This window comes from Amphiprion ocellaris, chromosome 24 (genome assembly GCF_022539595.1).
Source record: "Amphiprion ocellaris isolate individual 3 ecotype Okinawa chromosome 24, ASM2253959v1, whole genome shotgun sequence".
Taxonomy (NCBI): Eukaryota; Metazoa; Chordata; class Actinopteri; family Pomacentridae; genus Amphiprion; species Amphiprion ocellaris.
In genome coordinates this window covers 7,235,804-7,261,695 of record NC_072789.1, presented here as the reverse complement: position 1 = coordinate 7,261,695, position 25,892 = coordinate 7,235,804, and the positions used below count along the sequence as shown (strand labels likewise).

The 25,892-nt window shown below is 41.0% G+C and overlaps 3 protein-coding genes across 10 annotated transcripts in view; 1 reads left to right on the top strand and 2 right to left on the bottom strand.

The window, feature by feature from the left end:
- LOC111563567 (gamma-aminobutyric acid receptor subunit gamma-3-like) overlaps window positions 1-1,795 on the bottom strand; it is a 115,826-nt gene extending 114,031 nt beyond the window's left edge. For both annotated transcript variants that reach the window (XM_023262683.3, XM_035944671.2), the window contains exons 1-2: window positions 1,488-1,795; window positions 1,013-1,167 (exon numbers count right to left, since the gene is read on the bottom strand). In XM_023262683.3, coding sequence (XP_023118451.2) covers window positions 1,013-1,167; window positions 1,488-1,672 — 340 coding nt within the window. In that variant the 5' untranslated portion in view covers window positions 1,673-1,795. The remainder of the gene's footprint in view (window positions 1-1,012; window positions 1,168-1,487) is intronic.
- Window positions 1-25,892, top strand: part of LOC111563566 (gamma-aminobutyric acid receptor subunit beta-3-like) — a 157,532-nt gene that overhangs the window by 65,950 nt on the left and 65,690 nt on the right. The window contains exon 1 of one of the 7 annotated variants that reach the window (XR_004846730.2): window positions 15,397-16,191. The exons of 3 other annotated variants lie outside the window; for them this stretch is intronic. Coding sequence is in view for 3 of the 4 variants with exons in the window: in XM_035944670.2 (XP_035800563.1) it covers window positions 16,040-16,191 (152 nt within the window). In the remaining variant the exon portion in view is untranslated. Of the gene's footprint in view, window positions 1-15,396; window positions 16,192-25,892 lie in introns of those variants that run through there. 3 more of the 7 variants (XM_035944670.2, XM_035944665.2, XM_035944666.2) reach the window with 3 other exon arrangements.
- Window positions 3,861-25,892, bottom strand: part of LOC111563568 (gamma-aminobutyric acid receptor subunit alpha-5-like) — a 37,403-nt gene continuing 15,371 nt past the window's right edge. Inside the window, exons 7-10 of the mRNA XM_023262685.3 lie at window positions 22,153-22,296; window positions 13,057-13,209; window positions 12,590-12,801; window positions 3,861-10,631 (exon numbers count right to left, since the gene is read on the bottom strand). Of these exons, the coding sequence (XP_023118453.1) occupies window positions 10,332-10,631; window positions 12,590-12,801; window positions 13,057-13,209; window positions 22,153-22,296 (809 nt within the window). The 3' untranslated portion in view covers window positions 3,861-10,331. The remainder of the gene's footprint in view (window positions 10,632-12,589; window positions 12,802-13,056; window positions 13,210-22,152; window positions 22,297-25,892) is intronic.

Sequence of the window (25,892 nt, the reverse complement as noted above, 5' to 3'; positions counted from 1 at the left end):
ATTGTGGGCGACAGAATCACATTGTCAGACGTGTTAATCAAGAGCATCATGTGGCAGATTGTGTGTCACACCGTGCTGTCTCAAATGATTTTTTTTAAGCTGACGTTCCAGCACTCAACATGCCAACAGCCTGTTCTGTTCTTTCTCTTGTCATCTGTGGCATCATGTCATTTAGATAAAGCTGCATTTTAAGCTGGTTTTATAGCCACAGGAGTGTCTGGTCACACCATCTGATCATTGTTCTTTAAAGCTGTACCTCATGAGGCTGCGGATTAACAGCTCAAAAACTTTCCGTGCACAGTTGACTAAGTACTACTTGTAGATGTTTGACTTTCTGTCTTTTGCATGCTGTGTTGGGATTCAAATATTAAATCCAGCTTCAAAATCAGGAGCTACGGATGAGACCGAACATTTCTAACTGCAAGTTGTGCTAAAACATGAGCTTCTCTGGGGTCACTTTGTTATGCAACCATGTCCTTGACTCATATAATTCACTGACATATCATTCAACTGTGCTCTGCATTTTGACTTTGTTTCTGTTTTCTGGAAACCATTTGTGCAACAACGGTTTCAGAGAAGGGAACCACTTGCATGCCGCATTTATATTTCTGTTCAGTTTAGATGATCAAACAAAGAAGCTAGTCTTCTTTACAGATGAAACAACTAATTAATTGTAAAAACGTGAGCAACGCATGATCCTGCTGTCAACACCAGACAATTAACCCTTAACAAATTGCTCAAACGTGCAGAACTTCGATCCAAAAGCACCAAACATGTCCAAGACTGTGTGGTTAAAATCGAAAACAGCATGAAAGCTTCAATGAAGAACATGCAGCGTGTGTGTGTGTGGGAGGAGGAGGGGTTTTCTTCCTCCCCATTACAGCATCCAAATGTTGCGGCGTCACTAGTTTCAGTACCGCGGACAGCTCCGGCGCCAATCAGCACCCTGGACAGCGCCGCTAAGTTTGTCTGCTGTTCCCCAACTCCGAGCCTCCAATCCAGATCATCTTACCTCCGATGTCTGGCCGCAGCGTCTTATCGTATTCCTTCAGCAGATTGTTCAGTATCAGTGTGGCGTCCTCCTGGTGCGACCTGGGGACCAGCATTTGATTGACAGTGGTATCGTGGTGATCTTCCTCGTCGTCGCCATATTCCAGTAGATCAGAACTGGAGAAGGAGACAAGAGGATGATGTTTTAATAAACCCCTATTTGTCAGGAAAACTTTGTCGCAGCAGCAAAACATGCCACTGTTTGTGTGGATTTGGGCGCAGCAGTAAAAGGTTGCTGTCATTTGCGTGTGTCTGTGTGTGTGTGTGAGAGAGTGTGTGTGTGTGTGTGTGTGTATTTGTGTGGGGAAAACCCTCAGAAAAAAAAAAAAAACACTGCATGCATTATGAAGCAGCCTCATTCATGTAAAACTGTCCCCGTATGTGCAACTTTCCCAGCTGTTGATCATGCAAATAATTAAAAAAAAAAAACAACTCACCGAGCACCTTCTTGAGCGAGCACAAGTATGAAGAGGATGACCACAAACTTGATTGTCATTTTCCCATGCGATCTGAGGACAGGAGCTGCTGGACGGAGACCCCGGCGCGTGCTGCTGCCGCTGCTGCGATCAAGTGCCAGTACAGTAGGTGTGTAACCATCAATCCGAGCTCTGAACTTCCTCATCCGCCCACACACACTTTGTGCCTCGCGTCATGTGCGACCAACACAACAGCGGCTGCTTTTTTTCCCCCTCTCCTCTCCCCCTCTTTTTTTTTTCTTCTTTTACTCACCCCCCCTCTCCAACCTCCAGCCACCACCACCACCAACCACCAGCCACCACCTCTGGTCCTTCCTCGCTCCTCGCAGGAGGGCTTTCCTCCGGGAAGGCACCCGACGATCAATCAGTGTGATCAGTCCAGCGGGATGAGGGGTGGAAGACGAGGAGGAGGAGGAGGAGGAAAGAGGAGGAAGAGATGGGGGAGTCGAATCGACGGGATCCAGCGGCGCCTCCCCTCCCTCCCTCTCTAACGCCTGTGTGGGCACCAGAGTGGCTGCAGGGTGACGCCGTCGGCTGCTGCTGGAGGTGCCGAACCTGAGGAGATGAGCATCTTGCGTGACTCATGCACCGAGCAGACTACCTGGATCACAACTGCGTGACATTAACCGGATGAAATATGCATATGTAAATATCTGTTATTCAAACTAATTCATTTGTCTTCTGGGGCTGAACAGTTCTGAAAGTCCCCAATGTGCTGCAACGTCTTCCAAAAAAAGTGCCAAGTGCAAGCTTAAACTCACAAATAAACAGTGTGAGTTTACTGGATTTTTGTACATATTGATATTCTCCTGATGATGATCGCCACTGGAAGCCACATTCAGGCTTTACACACCCGTTTACGTACCACAGAGTCGCAGCAAGCCTCTCCTCCGCACTCAGACTAAGTCATTTCTGAATAAGCTCAGCAGGCAGCCCGGCGCTCAGCCTCCAAAACCTGAAAGGCTTTTCGCTCCAGCAGCAGCAGCATAGCGGAGAGGCTTCGCTGCCCCCTGGTGCATGGTGGAGGGAAAAAAAAAAAAAACAGGCAGAAATGGGAAGATTTTCAGTTTTTTTTCAGTGTGCTACTGCAGCCAGAGGATTAACCTCCTCTTGACCAGCGCTGATCTGCGGGAATAACTGATTAGTAATGCTGACATTTAACTAGAAAAAGAAAAGAAAACACCAGCTGTGGTGATTTTTTTTTTTTAGAAAGTCAGTCAAATATACTTAAAGTGTAAAATGTTTGAGTGCAAATTTTGCAGAAAGAAAGTCCTCTTTTTCTGATGTATTATGTATTCTATTATAGGATTGTTATTAGTGATGCAACACCTTTTTTTCTGTAGTTTTACATATTCTGTTGCACAGTCTTAAAGGGGTCGTGAGATGATGTATGTGAACGAAAAAACTCCGCTAAACGAATTTGTGTTCATTTCTGAATATTTTTTGTATTTTTACAAGAAAAGAATTATTGTTAATATTGGATTATATTAGATCTTAAAAATGCAAGTTTAGAGAGTTCAGGAACTGCATGGGCATTACCTTTTGTTTTTTCTCCAACAAGCAAACTCATCTATGTGTATCAAATTTACATATTTAGAAGTTGTTTCCTCATGAAAGTAATCCATTTGTACCTTAAAATGACTTGGGTGTGGGTCTACAGTGTTGCTTCCTCTAAAATGTGCAGATCTATAAAGTCCCCGCTCCTCTCTTCACCCATTAGAACTGGAGACTGTCTCAGAAAAAGAGTAATGATACAGAAAGTCTCGCCCTGCAAGTTTTGATTGGTTCCTTATGTTTGTTACATATGGAACTCTGAAGTCTGAAATCGGTGCGCTTCAGTTTCAAGGTGGGAATGTTGAGCCTCGGCTGCTTATTTCGCTCGTGATATGATAATAATATCATATGGGCAAGGCAAAAGCTTGATTTTTACCAGAGAGGCCTTTAATTTGAAAAGTGAAGCCCCCAGATAAGTGTAGTGCAGTAAAAAAGTACCTTATTTCTTTCTGAAATGCTGAGAAGGCGAAGAGAATGAAGCACTTTCCTCTTTTATGAATGATAAAATGTTGCATGTTTTTAAGTGGAAGTACTTTCATCAAATGCAGCGATGAAGCTAATCATAGCTTTGGAAAATTCCACTCTGAATGACAGAAGGAATTAAAATAGGCAGCCCATCACTGAATGAGTCTTCTCGGGTGAAAGCAATGGCAGGTGTGTGTCTGAAGCACTTAATATCATCTGGAAATCAAACTGGTCTGACTAAGGAGTGCCAGTGTTAGATTTTGCTCAGCATCAATGAACTCCAGCTGTATTTGAGCTGTAACATACACAGTGTGCCCCATTTTATCTTTGTTGCTCCTTTTTATTTGATCATTTGAAGTATAATACACAAAAAAATACAGTAGATAAAACAAAGAATGAGTGACACAAGTACATTGTTAAGCCCAGCTATAGCTACAATGGCTTTGCAGCATTTTTGCAAAATTGAAGCAAAAGTCTCAATTTAATGTTTCCTCCAAAAAAAAAAAAAAAAAAAAAGAAAGGTTCTTCGGTGAAAAACAAGGGAAGCCTCATGCATTTGTCTGTCGCCTCACTGGGACGGACAAGTGTTGCCTCACATGTCTCTTTAAGCCGACCGCTGGATGTGCATTACATTCCTAGCTGAGAGACCCGAGTTCAAAACTTTAGTCAGCTTCGCTGCCCATGAGCTAGCTGTGGATAAAGAACATATAATCAATCCTAAATTTGTCCCTCACACGCACCAGTCACAGCTGTCCAGACAACACACTGAGAAAAACAAGTGTTTGTCATTGGGCTGCGCCAGTCGGGGCTTAAATTGGAGAGAAGCGCTGTGCTGTAAGGGCCCCCCTGAACGGGTGAAAGCAACTTAAGCAGAACTAAATCCCTTTTCTAACAGATGTATGGCAGATGAGTCTGTCACAGTGGCTGAAGGAACGAGGGAGGCGTGGGCAGTCGATTCTTGACTGGCAATAGAGAGAGATGGTTAAATGGATGGATGGATAGATAGGGACGCTTAGTTCTTGGATGTCAAGAAAAGATGTATGTGGACTGGATGTAGTCTATCAACTTCTAGCAGTATGGAGATCCTCTGACCTGCGGGGAAGTGACAGCTGTTGTAAATGAAGTGATGTGCTCCTGCTTTCCCAACATGCCTTCATGTCTTTTCCCTGGCTAGTCTAGTGTATAAACATAGGTTGTTTTTTTGTTTTTTGAGGGAGTAGAGGAGTGGTCCTCTTTTGATTAATTTAGGAATAAAGTTGATTTATGAAACGACCTAGAGGTGATAGAATTACACTTCACCCCAGCTGTTAAATCATGTGGAGACACTGACTATTATTAGATGTCATGACATTACAGTTGGTAAAAGTTACACGAGCCCTTTACTTGCATTGTTTTCTACAGAGGATTTATGATAAAACTTTTGATGCAAACTAAAAATAGCTAAACTTGAACTGTACTTGAGGGAATTTTTGTTTGTTGTTGTTTTAAGAGGATTTCGCAATTTGCCTACCACTGTTCTACAGTAATGCTAACAGGTAAATGCTAGTGCCATGATAACAACTGATAGTGTCATGATAATAAGCAGTAGCTTTGTGATAACGACCAATAATTTTGTGAAAACAACTGAAATAGTCACGATAACTAATATCGTCATAATAACAACTTATAACGTCATGAAACGATGTCATGAAAACAACTGATGTAGTCCATTTATGGGCTTAGAACATCCAAATCAAGCGAGGATCCTTACAATAACGAAGCTAACATGCTGATGCAAAGCAGGTCTAATGTTTATCCTGTTAACTGTATTTACTTCATTTACCATACTAATGGATGTCCTTACGGTTTGGAACATTGTTGGCTACTGAGTGGTATAACATGGCCACATTTGCAATTTTACCTTTGATTTTTATCTAGCTTGCTCCTTGCCTCAGAGTTAAGCTCAGTTCAACTAAATTAGCTGTACAGGTGTTTAGTCAGAAACTAAAGTATTGCACAAACTTAAAGTCTGATTTAATGACAGTGCTTAACCCTCGTGTCGTCCTGCGGGTCAAAATTAACCCAGTTTAAAGTTTGAAAATGTGGAGGAAAAAAAAAATTCACAGTGAAACTTCTGATGTCCACATTTTCAACATTTTTGGGAAATCTTTGAACATTTTTTGGTGGAAAAAAGACATGTTAAAAATGTTTCTTAAGAACATTCACAAACAAATCAACCAAAATCCAGTGAATTTCACTGGATTTTGGTTGATTTTTATGTGAATGTTCTTCAAGAAAATATTAGAAGTTTTACTGATATATATGTAATCACTTTAGAACTTTTTAGGATTTTTTTGGAAGATTTTTGCTAATTTTTTTGAAAATATTTACAAGAATTTTCTTGCCAAATTTGGGGGATTAAAAAAAAACTTTTAAGGGAAACTTTTAAGGAATTATTGGAATTCTCTTCCTGAAGGTTTTGCAAATTTTCATAAATTTGGGGAATTTTCTTGCTGAATTTTGGGATTTTCTCAGACAAGGAAACAATATTTTTTGGTGCCCGTAAATGAGGACAACAGGAGGGTTAAAGAAAAGTCAGAGGATAACCAAAGTTACTAAGAAACTGAATGTCTACACCAAATTTTTCTACAATCCATCCAACAGCTGTTGAGATAGTTCAGCATGACTGACGCTGTCATCCACAGAGAGAAATAAAGAAGGCTACAGAGTATGCACTTACATGAGCAGGGAGCAAAACCCTTATTACAGTATCATTTCCTTTGTTAACATAACACAAAAGCAATAAAGCTCTAATGAAGCAGCACTGGTACACTTCAGCTCAACAAACACATGATCGCAATTTTGTTGAAAGACTCAACTACTGCAGGACCCAATCAGAAACAAAGAGGAAAGTGTGCCCTTTTGCTTGATAATATGTATAAGCAGCAGAGTCAGAAACAAACAGGGAGTAGAGGAACAGACCGAGAACTTGGAGGTTGTTACCAGGGAAAGGGATGTCTGGTCTGGTAATCTACACTCGGCTGCCTTGTCGACCCTAGACAGACAGATGTATAGATCGTCTTTCACCTGCACTTCATTGGACTTACGTTTATGCCACTGCCGCGTTTTAACAAGCACTGAAACATCGTCTTAGCTGACAGACAGCGCCACCTTACATTTCCATACATGGCAGCTTCAACATCAATCAAACGGGCACAAAGACTACTACAGAACATCATGGCAGAAGCAGTCAAAATAAAAGCAGATATCTTAAAGTGATTTCTTCTAGGTCCACTTTAAGTTCACAAAGCAAAGCAGATACAGTAGCAGCTCATGTCGTCTTTATTTACACGGTTTTCCACCAAGCCAGTGGTTTCAACATCTATTCGGTGCCCTAAAGTTATCCAGGACGATGCTCCCAGCAGCAGGTGAGAGGGAACTACACTGTTCACAATCCATGTGATTAAAGAAGCAGTGACTCAGAGGCAAGTCTTCTGCTGGGAGCATGAGTCCTTTTGTTCCTGAGTATGTCTCACCATAGACCAACAAGTCCCACATGCTGTGCTATGGTGGGCTCGAGCCATAATGCCACAACATGTGCTCATTGCTTCCAGTTTAATTAAGTCGGTGTAGAAAGAAAACGCATAGAAATCAGATCCAGTCCAAAGATTAAAGTTCGATCAGACGTAAGCTCCTCTACAAGCAACAAGAACGAAAGAGTCTTACAGATGTACACATAAACATTAAGGAACATACTCTTAATAAGTTAAAAGTCAGAAGTAGACTTTGGCTTTTTTTTTTTTTTTTTTTTTTACTTCTAAGGGCTGAAAAAACGCAAACGTGAGATTCTCAACACTATCTTTTTTGTGTCAAAGCAAAGAGTTAAGTTAAAAATAAAAAGGCTATTTACATGATTCCCTTATGACCCTTGGCCTAATTTCCCAAATTCTTTGCAGCTTACAGGCCTCGTCCCACCAGCATTCAAAAAGGGGAAATTTCTCAAAAAAAATCTGTGAAAGTGGAAGTAAATTCATGCAAATTGAGTGCATGGAGTTCAATTTGATACCAAACAAATTTGCGCTGAATGCTCATTTGCAAGCCACATTGAGAGGACTGAGTTCTAAAGCTCCACAAAACCATAGGTGCTTTTCATTATACGAATGTGTCTCCTTACATTTTATCTCCTCTCAGCAAAGATGTTAGCAAGTATGTGAAGAAGAGATGTGAGGACAGACGAGCTGAAGCTGCAAAATGTAAAAAAAAAAAAAAAAAAAAAAAACTCTTCGCTCCTTAGTGTCTGTCTTAAGTTCAGATACTCATAGCGTGCTGCTCAGCTGGATTGTACCACTTGATAAAAGATTTCCACTTCGGTCACACCTGTCTCCCCCTCAGGCTCAAGCTCCTCCTCAAGCTTCCTCATCTCCTCAACATGCATTTCACTAACTGGATCATCCTCCATGATGGTGGAGGGGGGACAGTTTCCGGTAGAGAGAGAGGACGCGAGGAAACACAAGTTAGCTTAATGAAAAGCACCTCAGAGTCCAAGCTGGGGGAAGCTATTGTAGCTTATTATCTGTTTCCCACTTTTACCCTGCTCTGTCAGAGTACAGCAAAAAGAACATGAACAGGAGTTGATGTTTTGAAGAACCCTGTTAAAGAAACTGTGATTTTATTTACTTATTAGCAAGTGAGCTAGCAAGTTTGCTAAGTACGTAGAAAGCTAGAACAGCTTTTCCCCTTTTTAGTTAACTTTTAATTAAATAAAATCTTGAACAATCGCAGGAATTAGCAAGAGCAATTAGCATGAGCTCAAGAGAAAGATGATTTTTACATGAATCGTTTTAAAAGTGTTCAATCTGACTGAAGTCAAACACAGAAATTAGCCACCTGCAACAGGCATTTTATGAACTGCATTAGGGATCTACATCTGGGGATAACATTGTCTGAAGTGCTGAATCAAAGACATGTTCACTTTCAGTCAAACATGAGAAAACACATTTAAAATGTTTCATGTAAAAAGCTGCCGCTAACTGCCCTGACTGAACGTCGTTTTCCTGAATCTCTACAATTGAGGTGCAGAGTGTAAAGTTAGCATGACGCTTTGAGCCACAGAAGCCACATTAATGAGAAATACACCAGGGGGAAATACATGGTTATTCTCTTTTAAGGCAACTGACTAGCATTAGCACGTTCCAAGTTATTCAGGCCTTTATAGTATAGTTTGTAGTGGTCTTTTTCTATTTTGTGGGGGTTGGATTTTCCTATTTTTTTCTGACACATAACTGAGCAGGTTTTCTAGTAGGGCACTACTAGTATAAAGATAAGCTAATGATTTATTTAGTTTTCTTTTGTCCTAGCAGACTGGCAGCCAGTTTCAGAAACACTTGTTAAACTGGATTTTATAGTTAGACTGAACATTTTCTGAACAGTCAGGCATCATTTACCCAAAATTTAGGGCAAATTAATCCTACTTAAGGTAGTCAAGACTTTGGCGTCCTTGTGCAGTGGACAAACTAAGTAGTCTATCTTAAGTTTGGTTAAGATAGAGGTTTGTCATTATGAAACCAGCACCTTGCCTGAGGACACGAGTGGAGTAAACTTTTGCCTAAACAGGGACTCTAACCGTGGCCACTTCACTGAATCTCCAAACTCTCCACTTCACTCTGCTGATTTGTATGTGACACACTCTGCATTTCAAGCACTGGTCTCTCAACTGTGTATATTAGTTTCCCAGATGAGTGATCAGGGCTCAAAATTCAGCTAAACCACATACATCCGATGCCAAATTTGTGCTAACACATCAGTCACAGCTGTCCAGTCACCCTACGTAAGTGGGCCAAAGAGGATTTTGTAATATTCTTGTTGGCATGCTGTCTGAAATGGCGACTTTTTAATTTCTTAATTTAAAATTCAGAAGCCCCTGCAATGATAATCTTACTTTTTTTTTGCTGCTTTCAAGCAGCATTCTATGTTTTTTTTTTCTCACCATTTTTCTTTGAGACTCTTACTGTCAGAGCTTTTGGGAAACCAGGCCTGCAGCAGTAGGCTTTGAATCTTCAAGTAAAGATGTCCAACTAGAGACACAAGCACCCACTGCAATAGGAGAGGGGAAAACATAGCAAAATGTTTCAAAACAGAGACATAAAACTAAAATATTAATGCACTTGCAGCATTAATCTCAAGAGATGTTTCTTCCACATGGTGTGAAATTACATTTTTAAATCCATTTTTTCAAATTCAAATGCATGTTAGATTGCAAAGTTTGTTTTTCATAGCATGAGCTCAGTGCATTTCAAGCCTTCCCGGTACGAATATGAAGTTTAAAACAATTCCTCGAGTAGTAGTGATGAAGTGCGCTCCCATACTTTAAGCGATGATTGACATATACATGGTCGGTATTCAAGACAAAGAGGAGTTTGTTGTTTCCTTTTGAGGAGAGCGTCATGCAAACTGCAGCAAGGATAGATGAGAAAGAAGCAAAGCACCCGCTCTCCTGTCGACATAGTCTTCGAAGCAGTTTCTTCATGATCAAGCAGTTTTTTTAGGCCATGAAAAACAGGAAAGGGATTCTGTTGCAGCCTTGCATCCATTCAAAGTGCTTGAATTAGATAGCTGAGTATAGTTCTGTTTTGTTCTTCAAGCGCAGATATTTGTTTTTACTTTTTTATAATTTTTTTTATTTTATTTTTTTTAGTCCAGGGCACTGACCCTTTATCTTTTTAGTCCATTCACTCTCCAATTAGGCTCAAACCGCCCTCCTCCCTTGCATGAACTCTCTGTCTCAAACAAAAAAGAACAAAAGAGCAATTACGTTGAAGTGACAACTCCTTTCACCATCGGTTCTCTGTTAAGGTACGTGGCCCAGTAGACGAGGTTGAAGGTTCCAAACAGGACGGGGAACACTATCCGAGACATCTTGTCGATCTTGCTGACGCTGTTGTAGGTTTTCTTGGGATCTGCCATCTTGGTCTCGGAGGCTCGCAGCTGCACTGACGTGGTGTTGGAGATTGTGGAAATGGACACGTCCTTGGTGAGGTTGGGGGTGTAGTTGACGCCCGCTGAGCAAACATTGTTGGGCTTCTTCGACAGCACCATGGGGTCTCGTTTCTATGGTGGAAGAGACAGATCAGTGAGCAGTGAATTAGCCATTTGCTCTGCTATTACCAGTGTTTTGTTGTTTTTTTGCCTGAGATAATCAATGTGTTTCGTTCTGTCTGGAATGATTAGAGATTTTACAGAGGTGAAACATAGCTGGCAGAACGCTCTGGTAAAATGTGCGCTGCTGTGTGAATGATTTTCACCCAGGTAGCAGCATGATTCCCACTGGTGGCCCGGCAGTTAGATTTTTATGTATAATGATTGCAGTGTATGCAGAGTCAGTTTTCCTGGGCATTTCTGATGAGGTTAAAGCAAGCAGACTGTAGACTAATCAGTTTTGTGATGTGACTTTCAATATCCTGATGACTCATGATGCAATTTATGCAATTTATTATCCTTTTCATATTTTTAGTGAAGTCCTGTGGCCAAAATGTGCTTTAATACTACCTAAGTGCAATATATAGAATTAACTGTCTGACCTTAGACTGAATATAAAAGATGTTAGTAGCCTCTGGATTTAGAAAGTGAAAGTTGCAAAGAAGTGCCTTGAACCTGCATTCTTTTTGATAGACAGATGGGGGCAACTCATTTGACTGTGATAGCAAATCTGTATTGTATGGAAGTCTGTGAGAAAATGATCCTACTTCTTAACTGATCTGCCACCTCAGTAAACATTTCTAAATGAGTTTGTGGTCTCGATCACTAGTTTCAAGTCTCCTCTAATATAGCATGGTGATCATTTGGAAAATTATGGTCCCATTTAGAGGAAAATAGACCATAAAGGAGGGTATGTATTAGACCGGGGCAAATTCAAGGCTTCAAATTGTAGTCCTCAAAACAGCAGGTGATATCACGGCCACTGTGCCGATCTATTGTATGCAGTATCTGTGCTACTACAGGCTAAAGTGGGTTAGCTTAGCATAAGACTGGATGGAATCATCTAGACAGAACTGTGTTTCTCTATGTCTTTATTTTAGGGTAAGCTAGCTGTTTGCCGGAATTTGTTGTCTTGTTTTTAACCATTTAGCATTGCCAAGCTAGCTGTTGTCTTTCTCCCCCAGTCTTTATTGCTAAGCTACGCTAATCCCTTTCAGGCTCTTAAGTGATATGTGTTTTTGCTTTTAAGTTTTAAATAGGACCATTCTTTTTCTTTTCTCTTGTCCTCCAGTCTATGTACTAACTTATAGTAGCTGCTCCCTGGCTTTTAACAGGCTGGTATTTGTTGCGTTTTGCATTTAGGCAGAGCCAGGTTAGCTGTTTTCCTTCTTCTTTTTGTCTTTATGTTAAGCTCTGCAAGCTGCTTACGGGTTCTTAAGGAGTCTGAAAATTTAGTTTTTAATGTTTTGGCAGAGCTATGCAAACTATTTCTCCCTGCTATGTTCATCTAACTCATAACAAGCAATCAATTCGCCATATTTGAAGAAATGACAAATGATTTCTCTAAGGTCTTGGTTTTGCATGATTTATTCCACCTCCTCACCTTATTGTGTCTATGGGTGTACATTATCTGACATTTTATTCTCGCATTCCCAATTGTTTCCAAGAAATGACTAAATTCACATAGTCCTTCATCTTTCACACTTTGGTTTTCTTGTAAGTTAAATGTTCTAATGGAATTGCTTATTAAAGCAGTGGTTTTTGACATTGCCTCAGTCATAAATCATGTACAATATTTCTTAAACACAGGAATGCTATCAAAAAATGGTCCCCACAGACACCTGCACTAGCCTGCAATGGGACTGTAGACGTGATGAAATCATTGCTGTAAATGATGACCTATTTTAAGCAATTTAATTTCTCTGCAAGTTCGTTTCCAAATGTGGGAGCAAACCTGTCTAAAAGTGTGTTTTTAGAAGATGATTAACAGTGACGTAAGCCGTGTGAAACTGGATATGATTCTTTACAGTAGACAGCGCACACACAGCCACATTTACGTGTGTGGTATTTTAAGGTGTTTTGTTCTGTACCTTTGGGTGCTGTGCTTCCAGAGCTTTCTTGCCGTCCCAGGCCCAGCTCCTCTTGGTGAAATAGTTCACTGTGGCAAACTCAATGAGGGCAGAGAAGACGAAAGCGTAGCAGACAGCAATGAACCAGTCCATGGCTGTAGCGTAGGCCACTTTGGGGAGCGAGTTCCTGGCGCTGATGCTGAGGGTGGTCATGGTCAGCACGGTGGTCACCCCTGGGTGCAAACAAAGTTAAATGTGACAAGTTTAAATTGAGTTTTAACAAGTTGGCTGGAAACAAGCAACAGTCTGGGCTCACTCAACTCAAAGGTGGGCACTTTAATAACTCCTAACTGCCAGCTACTGCAGTGCTGCTGCTCAGTGGGCAACTGTTATTATTCTCCCTTGTGTGAATGTGCATGACAGGAATATTACCCAGATAAATAAAAAAGTAAAACATAAAAATAGAGTAAATAAGCAGCTTCACTCACCAAAGACAGTCCTAGCAGGGACTGACTCTCTGTTTAGCCAAAATGACACCTGGGACAGGATTACAGTCATGAAACACGGCATATATGTCTGGATGACAAAATATCCAATCTTCCTCTTCAGGTAGAAGTGGGCCATCATCACTGTATACTGTCCTGAGGGGAGACACAGGAATAAAAAGGACATAAAGTTAGACAGGGACAGTAAACAACAATATCCTAATGACAGTGATATCTGCTTTAAGTTGAAGCACACTGGGGTGAATATTGTTTGTCCATAGAGGAAACTATTAAAGTGATACAAATGATATTTAGATTGTCACATAGGAGAAGACTTTTTATGACCGTAAACAGTCAGTAGTGGGAGCATCATACCTAAAATTGCTCAGATGATGCTCAATCACTGTGTAAAATGGGTACAAAGGCGCACTTGAAAAGCAGTCATAAACTCTTACCCAGGCTAATGTACACTATGTTGCCAAAAGTATTCACTCACTCATCCAAATAATCAGAATCAGGCGTTCCAATCACTTCCATGGCCACAGGTGTATAAAATCAAGCACCTAGGCATGCAGACTGCTTTTACAAACATTTGTGAAAGAATGGGTCGCTCTCAGGAGCTCAGTGAATTCCAGCGTGGAACTGTGATAGGATGCCACCTGTGCAACAAATCCAGTCCTGACATTTCCTCACTCCTAAATGTTCCACAGTCAATTGCCAGCTGTATTATAAGAAAGTGGAAGTGTGTGGGAACGACAGCAACTCAGCCACCAAGTGGTAGGACACGTAAACTGATGGAGCGGGGTCAGCGGATGCTGAGGCACATAGTGCCAAGAGGTCACCAACTTTCTGCAGAGTCAATCACTACAGACCTTCAAACTTCATGTGGCCTTCAGATTAGCTCAAGAACAGTGCTTCAGCAGAGAGCTTCATGGAATGGGTTTCCATGGCCCAGCAGCTGCATCCAAGCCATACATCACCAAGTGCAATGCAAAGCGTGGCATGCAGTGGTGTAAAGCAGCCACCACTGGACTCTAGAGCAGTGGAGATGCCTTCTCTGGAGTGACCAATCACTCTTCTCCATCTGGCAATCTGATGGACCAGTCTGGGTTTGGTGGTTGCCAGGAGAACCATACTTGTGGGACTGCATTGTGCCAAGTGTAAAGTTTGGTGGAGGGGGGATTATGGTGTGGGGTTGTTTTTCAGGAGCTGGGCTTGGCCCCTTAGTTCCAGTGAAAGGAACTCTGAATGCTTCAGCATACCAAGACATTTTGGACAATTCCATGCTCCCAACTTTGTGGGAACAGTTTGGAGCTGCTCCTTCCTCTTCCAACATGACTGTGCACAAGTGCACAAAGCAAGGTCCATAAAGACATGGATGACAGAGTCTGGTGTGGATGAACTTGACTGGCCTGCACAGAGTCCTGACCTCAACCCGACAGAACACCTTTGGGATGAATTAGAGCAGAGACTGAGAGCCAGGCCTTCTGGTCCAACATCAGTGTGTGACCTCACAAATGTGCTTCTGGAAGAATGGTCAAAAATTCCCATAAACACACTCCTAAACCTTGTGGACAGCATTCCCAGAAGAGTTGAAGCTGTTCTAGCTGCAAAGGGTGGACCAACATCATATTGAACCCTATGGATTAGGAATGGGATGTCACTTACGTTCATATGCCAGTCAAGGCAGGTGAGCAAATACTTTTGGCAGTATAGTGTATCTCTGTACCATCCACCTGTTGCAGTAATGAAATAATTAGAGGTGTTGGAACTGAAGAATAGAAAGCGTCAGAGGTGGAACAGTTAAAAATGAAGCCGGGATAAAGAGAACATTTCATATTCAGCCAAACGTAACAGCAAACTTCAAATCCATTATTAAATTGAAAAATGAGCACAAGCGGCGTTAATTTTTGGCAAAATACAACAATAGATTATTATGCAGTTAATGTCTGGGATTCAACAATGGCCGATGACAGTGGGAGGTAAATCCAGAGATAGAGAATGTGGACAGAGAGAGAGAGAGAGACAGATAGAGAGAGGACACTATTCAGTTAAACAACCAAAGATTGCATTTGAGGCTTTAAAAAAAATCCTCTCCCAGCAGCAGTTTGCGACTGCAGGCGCTGGTAAACTATGAAATCCAATGACTATATTCCACACACTAAGGCACATGTACACAAGCAGCTCTCTCTCTCCCCCTCACACACACACGCACACACGCACACACACACACACACACACACGCAGAGTAATACACAAGGCTTTCTCCAGGCAAAATCGGATTTTTGAACGTCCCTAATCCCTGGTTACAATCTGCATCCTGCCATCAGTGAGAGAAAGAGGGAGTGAAAGGGGAGGGGGGTGCTGAAGCTCTCGTCCTGGGATCCTCACAGATCTCGAAACTCCACCCATCGCAGGCTGCCAGTCGAGGCTCCGACACACACAGTGAAACACACATGAAGCATGATTTCTCACTGTTGACACACACTTCAGCACACAGTCTAAGCCACGGAGAGAGACACTCACTGCTGCTGATCACTGGTGGGATGGAGGGGGGCTAGCCGTGTGGACATCTCCTATCTTTTTCATGTTGGATTTTTCTTTTTTGTTATTTGGCAGCTGTTTGTGGAATAATGATCGGACTGGCAGGCGTGCGAAGGAAAGAAGAAGCAAATCAGGAAGTACACTGCGGGCATAAGTGACAGCGGGTTCAAAGTGAGGGAAATTTGTATGTTCATGCAGGTGCTCTGTGCTGAGAGCAAACAACCGCTAAATCCATCTCCACCACTACCATGCCTCAATTAGGAGACCCCCAGCACTGTTAGTTCTCACTGCGACCCCATCACCTGGGCCCTCTGATGCCCTCATGACTCCAGGCCGCCTGGCTCACATCTACCCCGTTGACTTCTACTGCTGTCTGAAACATCCAGGCACATCCAGGCACTGCCACCCTGGGACACCCCAGGCTCACCTTGGCCTTTAATGCATGGATCCCGACAGGACTGGGGGCAGAGGAATGAAGAGGAACATGTTCCTCTGGTGGATCTTACTACTTTTCTCCCAAGGATTTGTATTTCGCCACGTCCGAGGGGAACTTCCTTTCATTTCGGGGAACAATGCTGCCATGCTGGTCAACTGGTGAGTAAAGGAGGATAAGATTTTGCTTTGCTTGGCCTGAAGGGTCCACAAAGAGGTTCAAGCTAGTGATTATCCTCTAGAAATTTAAGTATCTCTTAAGATTATTTAGGATCACATTTTGGCCCAAAAAGAAACAATAGTATTCCAAAGAATACGGCCCTACAAGTTCCTGCAAAGTGCAGACGGAACTGTTGCTATATTAAGTCTTATCTGCTTTTAGAGTCGGGGAGTTATTTAAGGAAAGATATTGCTGTCTGAGATCCTTAAAGCTGTCAAGAAAAACTCATGGACTTAGCTCCTCTTTCATGTACTCAATTGGGAGTGCGGTCTAAGATTAGATGTGCTAATTAAAGACTAACACCAACAACCATAGAGTATTTTAAGACTTGGACTGAGGTTTCAAGATCTGTGTTCATTGACAACCTGTAACAAATCAAACAAATAACATTAAAGCTTAAATCTTGGTCTTTTGGAATTTAAGGAATTTGAATCAGAGGAAAACGTAAAGTTAAAAGTGTTAAGACAGATAATAAAGACAGTTAAAGAGTTGCCCATTGAGGCAAAGTGGTCCACTGTTTTCCTTGAGGCTTTGCAGTTAGGGCCAGGAGACAAATGGTTACTGCAAAGACTAAGAGCAGAAGAAGGCCAGATGGCCATTAACTAACTGTTTTGACTGTTTCAGCTTTGCAAGTGCTTCATTGCTTTTTCTAGACCCAATAAAACAGCAGGCGTCTTTGAATCAAGCAGAGAAACCACAGTTAAGTCCCACCTTTTACCAGAGCAAAGACCATCGACTGGTCTTAACTGCAAACACACCTTTATAGGGTGCATTTATCACCCTTCATATACAACTTAGTTTTTGATTATGTGCTGCCATGTTGAACCAAAGTAGTCCAACAATTGCCCATAAGATTCCCTACTTAGATCACTTTGCTCGTCAGTCTTGTACATATTAAAGATTCAAATATCGTCACATTGCACCAGGCAACACAAACGACTGCTACAAGGTGTTAAAAAAAGACTTTCAGGTTGTGATGATATGCAACTATATAAACACTCAAGTGAAGTAACACTTGTCGATGACATCCAAAGAGAGTAATATTACATTTAAACCATGTTATTGTGTGAAAACTGTTCTGGCACAACTAAAAATGTCATATTTGGTCTGAGAAAGTTATCGGCAAGAGGGTCAAAGACATACACACAGTAAATTAGCCTACTGGACTGACTGTGACCCCAGAGTGCAAACTCATCAGCAATCTCCACCACTGATTTGGATGCTTTCCAGACAGAAGCTTTGAGCTGCATGAATGATGATTTACTGGCCGTAGGCCTACGGCTAAATGGAGTTCTCAGATAATGTTTAGCGTTTTGTCGAAACAGTCACGACAGCAGATGGTTCGATGATTTAGGGCAAACAGGGTAATGTCAAGTAAACATAGAAATACATACACGGTGACCTTGAAAACCGATAAAACATTCAATCAAACAGCGTTATTTATTTATACACGTAAATATGCAGGAATAATCTACAGGGGATGACATATTGTTTATGCCTGGTCTTTGTTCATTTACCCATATGAGAAACAAGGAGGAGCTGGTGTCATTAAACATTGTCAGCAAAGTCCAAACCTGGTAGAATAACATTGTATAGTTTGACAGCGTAATTAGAAAATAGATTGCCGATTTTTAGCTTGTCACACAATGGCATGGCATTTTGCAAGTTATTTTGTGCCACTGCATGACCATTCAGAGCTGATTTACTGAACAAAATATGGCCGTAAAAGTCTTTCGGTATATGGGAAAGATGCGAATGAAAAATGATGGGAATACCCTGAGCACATTTAAAGGTACCCTGCGGCAGCGAACGGTGCTATGGAGTAATGTTTTTACAAGTGGGAACTTGATTTTTTTTGCATTGTGCACAACAATGCAAACTAGTAACACCTGCCACTGGTTTCTTGTGTCTGTTATTCCTCTGATAGACAGTTGGTGACAGTAATATACAAAGATGTCAGGGAACAAGAATGCTAGCTAGCAAACATGGATGCAAACAATACATGATTAATATAATACCATAACCAGCTCTGCAGATGTCATATGTGGAGGAAATCTATTCAGCTCGTGTGTCAAGCTTTCGTTGGTACTTGATAAATACCACCAAATGTTAGCAGAATTTTGTTTATAATTTTCCCGTATTGTGCCCCTTTCGCATAAATTCATAAAAATCTCATATGTTCCCAGAGTGTGTCTTTTAGTTTTTCATCTTGAAATACTGCAAACGTGGTTAAATTCACCATGACCGTTTAACCCCTAGTTCTAGGGCTGTCCCCGCCCCCTTCAGGAAGAATACGCTCTCTGCATCTTTGATTGACTGCTGTGGTTGTTTGAGCTGGATGACTATTGATTAGTCACGTGTGAGGTTGCACCTGGGTCGAATTCTTGGTTGGATGGGCAAGAGGCTAGCTCGTTGTGGGGAGTTTGAGGACTGGCATGTTAGGGGTGGAAAAGTTCTAATCTTAAGAGCTTTTATTTTAACTACAAAACACAATAAAAATGTTTGTTTTTTTCCCCACCATTTGAACCTTTAATATACTTAAAGCTCCCCTTTCTTAGTACTACTTCATTTAAAAATACTTTTTTTGCACTCTTCAGCTAATCAGACAAGTCTTTATTGGTAAACAGTTTTAAGGAGGCTTTTGACTTCTCCTTTCACTCATGGGAATTATTTGGATGATAGATGTGTTGTATGTGCAAGCTTGTAAACTACATGACCAGAGAGACATTTGGTATCTCCAGTTCGATTGCCTCACCGTTCATTTTATTCACAGTCAACAGACTGCAGCAACCAACATCCAAATTAATGCAGCATGTCAGCAGGGAAGAAAACATTTGTCAACCAGCTATAAAACATTTAGTCATTCTTTGATCAGCAGTCAACATGACAAACCGATCAATCATACAATCAGCCCTCTAGCAGGGCAGCCATGCAGTCACTCAGCTGAACTACTGAGTCGGCCAGCAAAGACAGGGATTCAACTGTGGTGCACAAAAAAAAAAAAAAAAAAAAAATCAGGGGAAATCCACACTTTTAATAATGATTCTACTAGAAACTAGAGGGAAGTGTATTACAGTTCCGTTTTACATAAGAGTATTAAGCAGATGCCTTTCAGCCCCCCCCCCCACCCCCCACGTGTCAGATGAGGCTGTCCAATCCTAACATGCAGACACAAACACATTTCTTGCTCTAGCTTTGTGGGGACCAAACTTAATTTTAAATCAAACTACTTCCTTTATGTGACACCAAAGAACTGAGTTTACTATTGTGCCCATTTAAATCTGCATTATCTACCATTTCACCACAATACTATCCCCACACCGAACTTGCAGCCCAGAAATAACTATACATCAATGTGCTTACCATGCAAATTACCTCACTGTGTATGTTTGTAATTGTGAGGACATGTAGTACTAAGATAAATGTGCAAGTGCCCGCAAACACACAGATACACTCAGCGACAGCCACCCAACCAATCCCTCGCTGATCTGTGATGTCATCTTCTTATGCAAAAGCTGATGGGTGGTTGGAATGGAGGATTAACCCGAGGTCTCAGGTCTCTCTGCAGCTCTATGATGTGTGTGTGTGTGTGTGTGTGTGTGTGTGTGTGTGTGTGTGTGTGTGTGTGTGTGTGTGTGTGTGTGTGTGTGTGTGTGTGTGTGTGTGTGTGTGTGTGTGTGTGTGTGTGCGCGCGTTTGTGTGCGTTTGTGTGTGTGTGTGTGTGTGTGTGTGTGTGTGTGTGTGTGTGTGTGTGTGTGTGTGTGTGTGTGCGCGTGTGTGTGCGTTTGTGTGTGTGCGTGCGCATGGGCACATGCAGGGATAAGTGTTGTTTGACAGGGCTGTCCGGCCCTGTAGACAGCTGGTTGTGTGAGGGATAGGCTACTCTCCTCCACTAGCCTCCACTCATTGACTCTGATCTCCTGATAATATTTCCCACATTTACTCTCCGCCTCGCACGCCCATCTCTCATCACAGCATTTATCTTTTCTAATCTAGAATTAGTTACATCACGTTATTTGGTATTACACTTTATATGCACCCACATCCAGTATGATTTCACTCATTTAAAAAAAAGGGTGCACAAGAAAAGTGAAGAAAAGAGTAAAGTGAGGGTAAAATTGCACAGTGGAGGTTTTATCCGTTTGGGATGGTCTTAGTCTTCCCGCTGGTGGTTTCTTCAGTTAATTATAAATTGATTGGTCATAAAAGGTTTTTAAATGACAAATAGGGCCCGGTTGAGCAGCAGCTGAGTCAGCCTTATTTCAGTTAACAAGAAACTCCCACGGTTCCATCTTTACCTTGTAAAAACTTTGCTTGATGGGAGGAATTTATTAGAAAATGTTGCCGGGGTTGTTATTGAGATGGCTTGGGGATAAGACACTGAAATGATGTAATCCCAGGGCTTTAGAAATACATTTACTTGAAATTAAATATTAATTTTACATCATGCTATCACTGTGTTTCTTATATATATATTAAAAAAAAAAACAAGCTTAAATGGCAAGGCATTACTTTACATCTTTCTGATGTCTTCAAACTTCGTAAAAAGGCCCAAACTAACAATAGCAACTGTAGGTATACTCAAAATTAATTCCCCTTTTTGGACAACTGTGGAGGTCTATGAAAATTAAAGTAGTTATAACCTAAATGTTCACCAAGTCGAGATTTTTACAGATTGAACCACGCAAGCTATTTCTTATATGGAGATTTACTGGTACTACAGTAACTACCAGGCCTAACTGCACTTATTAACCCACGTGTCAAAACTAATATCTTGGTAATATATGATCCCATTTATGATGATGAACAACAAAAGAGCTCATATCATATCTCACATAATAAGCATAATGTTCTAACCTGTATAAACATCAGCACTCAAACATATTCTTGTTTGCAAATGTAAGAAAAGTTGGCAGTTGAGTTGTATGCCACTATGTAAAAGACTGACATAGCGACTGTGGCATTATCTATAGGTTAATTGAGGACTGCCACGAAGCTTTGTAATTTCGTCTTGAAAGCTCACTGGGGAACCTGAGGACACCATAGCGACCAGTGAATAACAAGGTAGCCATGCCTTAAAATAAGCTCTATGTATCATATATATTCCTCTGAATGGCAACACAATTTACAAAATGCATTCAGAAAGTCTTGAAACTGAATACTGAGACCTTAAACTCATTAGGAAATAGTTTACTTTGGAAAAAAAAAAAAATCACAGACCTCTATACAATCTGACTCCAGATGAGTCACCCCCTGCTGGATGCTTAAAAGAAAGCATTACTCACTGTAGCAACTGATCTACGTGAAAGTTGCAGCAGTTAATTAGAATAGCACTTTGAAAATAGTTGCTACAAACATACAAATCAGCCATATAGAGCTTTAATTGGTGTTGAGTTTGGGGTGTGTTAGAAATTTGAATTAGAATTTGAAAAATATTCAACATTTCCATCAATAATAACGGCTGTTGTTGTGGGCATTCTGTCCACAGCTTTTTCCCTTTCTCAAATGTAACTATACATTATAGTTATCCATACACTGATATTATTCCTGACTACACTACCGTAAACTTACACAATATGTACCTTTTTAGTCTTTTACATGCTATAGCCTTAGTTATTCTGCCTCATTCTACTGTACTGTGTATGCTACACTTCTTGTTAAACAATAGCTGTCTGCTCGGGCTCGGATTCTTTCACTGCAACATGTTACCTTTTCTTTATTTTTCTTGCATCATTGCTTTTGCATTCATCGACAGATTGCATCCTTTGGGATTAGGTTGTACTGCTTCTGCTGCTTTAATTCCAGCATCAAATTTCTTCGTATTTTACTCCTAGTACCACAACAAGTACGACATTTCTATTACAATGCTGTTGTTAAAATAGGTAAAACACAAATGCACGCACCTCTGCTTGTGTGTATGTCCTCTGTGCCAGCACTTTGCCCAAGAAGATGGTACTGGTTTAGCCTGGAGCCGTCCTCTGCCACCACCACAGACTTAGCAGCTCCCTGAGTCCAAGTGTAGACCACCTCTGACACCGGATAGGCATCTGAGAGACAGAAAAAGACAGATTAATCAGACTTTGAATTTAATATTTTCATACACAGATGTTCAAAATGTGAGTAAAATGTTCCAAAACGTGCTTTTGTTTTTACCACAGTTGATTGTTAACACATCAGCGGAAGTTGCGGTGCTGCCATCACTCATATTATGTGCAGCTGCCTGTCTGCTTGTGTCTGACTGAGTGCTGATGTGAGTCTTTGTAGCACATTTTGATTAGACTGCAGGCTTAAGGCCAAAAACAGAATTTTGCTTGCAGGCCTGTATTTGTGTGTGTGTGTGTGTGTGTGTGTGTGTGTGTGTGTGTGTGTGTGTGTGTGTGTGTGTGTGTGTGTGTGTGTGTGTGTGTGTGTGTGTGTGTGTGTGTGTGTGTGTGTGTGTGTGTGTGTGTGTGTGTGGGTGTGTGGGTGTGTGGGTGTGTGGGTGTGGGTGTGGGTGTGGAGGGGGGGGTGGGTGGATATTTGAGTGCATTTTTGTTTAAACCACACCTCTAGGTCAGAGGTGAGCTCCCCTGTCAGCAGCAACCAGACTGAGTCAGATTAACCAAAATGTGTTGCATCACACTTGTGATGAAAAACACCGAGCAAACTCTGAAACCTCGCCTGCTGTTTCATTTATTCATGCCGACTATTGCACCGACACTGGACATTGATCTATCATCTGCTCTGTTGTGAGTGCTGAAATATTGAAAGACGAAAATTGTAACTGGCACGAGGGGACGGCTTCATCTCTGAATTTGTTTTAGATCTCAGATTGCGTGTTTGTCATCTCTGGATTCAATTCAGCTGCACTATTTATTGGAAAAGAGGATTATTTGTGCAATTTACTCACTGCTGGTTGTAAATATTGTCACCTGTTTCCAAAACCAGGCCCATGGTATAAAAAGAAGGATGATAGCATGGCAAAAACTGTCACTTAAAAAACACTGTTTGTGATAATATCAATTTATGTTGCAAGATCTGGAAAACTACTGGTTGATATTGTAAAACCATATTTGAAAAACAGACAAGCTGAGGGGGGAATTGGGAAAATTAATTATGTGCTGAGAAGAAATATAATGAGAGAGGAGGACTGCGTCAGCCTACTTACAGTAGCTGCTCAGTTTCATTCAGCATTTATTTTTTTTTATTTTTGATACTCTGTAAAAGCAACAGATTTAATACTGGGGATAGAAAGTCATGAGGACTTTTTTTGGAATGACAAGAAACTTTTAAGAGTACATGCGCAGTAAAAATTTGTGCAGCCAAGTGTTGTTTCCTCATCTGGTGATTTCTGGAGGCATGAAATAGACAATTATGCCTATTAAATCTATGAATACAATATGAGACAAGCTGAAATTGCATTAAAGCTTTTGCAAGTAATTTTGCTGACTGGGACAAACACTACTTAAAGCTTGACTTGTTCTTGTATAACAGGCCTGGCATCATTTATTTCTAGCTGGCAGATAGCATCTTAACCTCAGTATTTCCATTCTGGGTGCTCACTTGGCAGCTGGATCCTCGCGTACACAATGTAGTGTTTAAATTTAGGCACTGTCAGGCCAAAGTTCAGGACCTTAATTGGAGAGTAGTCAGATTGCAATAGGGGATTATTGGTGAATTTCATTATGCAGAAGAAGGAGCTAAAGACTTTGGCAGGCGAGGCCGTGCGCCGGTGCCAACTTTCCAACACTTCACACTTCATGCTTTGTTGCTCCTGCCTTGTGTGTGAGGCAAAAGGAGCTACAGCCAAACTCATCACTTACTGTAGCTCAGCTTCTGCGTGAAGTATTAAAGGAAGTAAATGCAGATGATTTCACAAAAACAAGTTCTACATATATTAATATCCAGTGTGCCGCACATGCCAATACTACCACAGGGTTCAACTCTGATTTTCTCTACACGGAGAGACTGAAGTGTCACATATGACAAAATCAATTAATTACTTGTATTAAACGAGCCACAAATGCCAGCATGCCAGGCTAACAAGCTTACTCCTTTGTAATTGAGTAGTCTAAGGTCAATTAGCAGATTAAATAGTGAGGTTCCACCAACACCAACAGTCGAACCAGTGCATCTTTTCTGTAGTAACTCCCCATTTCAATAAACTATATTTAAAAGATGGACATATACTCCAGGTCTGACCAGTGAAGCCAATGTGGAAGCGAACCTACATTTTTTCTAACAGCCAGCAGGGGGTGATTACTTTGGAGATAAGTCTGTTTTTATAGAAGTTTATGAAAAAATAACATGACTTCTCGCTTGATCTGCTACCTCAGTAAACATATCCCAAATAAGTTTATGGTCTCAATCGCTAGTATGAAGTCTACTTCAATACAGGATGATATTTATTTTATAAATTATGATCCAGTTTACAAGACATTACATGATAAAGCAGGGCTTGTTTTAGGGTAGGGCTTCATTGTGATTGTCACGTCCAATTTCAAAAGTGTAAAATCAACTAAAAATATAAAATAGTACAAATATAAGACGAACAGGATTATAACTAGATCAATTTCTAAAATAAAAAAAAATAGAATGCTAAAATATTAGAACCCCTATTGTCAATGGAGGAGGAATATTAGATTGAAGGAGGAAGGCTATTCAAAAGCTTTGGAGCTGCCACTGCTAAGGCACAATCTTTGGTACACACGAGCTTCGATTCTGAAACATTTACCACTTTCTTCAAAATGAAATAAAAGAGCCTTAACATCAATTCTGTATTTAACAAGCAGCCAGTGCATCTAAGCTTGAGGCAGAAGGTGGGAGGTTTATACTATCAGGGTTTAGGCTGATATTAGCAGCTCTGTCTTGATGATACATCATGCACAGAGCCATCAGGTCAATGCTAAAAAATCAATTTTTATTCTTGTTTTGTATTAAAACACAGAAACATGAAGAGGTAAGTCAGACAGTTTCCAAACAACTCATGTTAGCTTAGCTACCAAGCTATCTATCAGCTAGCAACAATTATCTGTGCTTTTAAAGTTGTCAGTCACCAACTAGAAATGATTAGAAGCTTTTGTCTACTTCTGTCTAAAAATCAAGGAGCCACTGTTCCAAAAATTACTAGGAATTTTGATGATACATTTTTTTGCTTCTGGAGGGGGTCATCCACAAGTCAGAGACAAATCAGTACATCGATTATATTTGTTCGACTGTCGTTAAAGAGGAAATGTCTCCATTCTGGAGGGTCATTGATGTTCATATTTGGTTACTAAGATCACATAAGTTATTCAAACATTCATACCTCAGAATATGAAACGCTGCAGGAATGAGAACAATCATAAAACAATTCATTGCTACGTATGTTCAGCAGTATCACTGTGGGCTCAAGGCAAGACAGGCTGAAGAATGACTCATTGGACCGATGCTTGATTGTTTCCCTCCTGCAGGTTTTTGTGCACCTCACACCATCATCTGCATCTGTATGCACTGATTCAGGGAACAAGCAATTTCTAAACACCCGCCTCGCCATAAACACCAGCTTCGCAAAGTTCCAAATGACTAGTCTTTTCTTGTCACAGAGCCGTCAATTATGGTAATCATATGGCAATTTCCGCGGAAGTAGTTTTCTTTGGCAACTGTTCTTCTGTTTCTGTGAGCT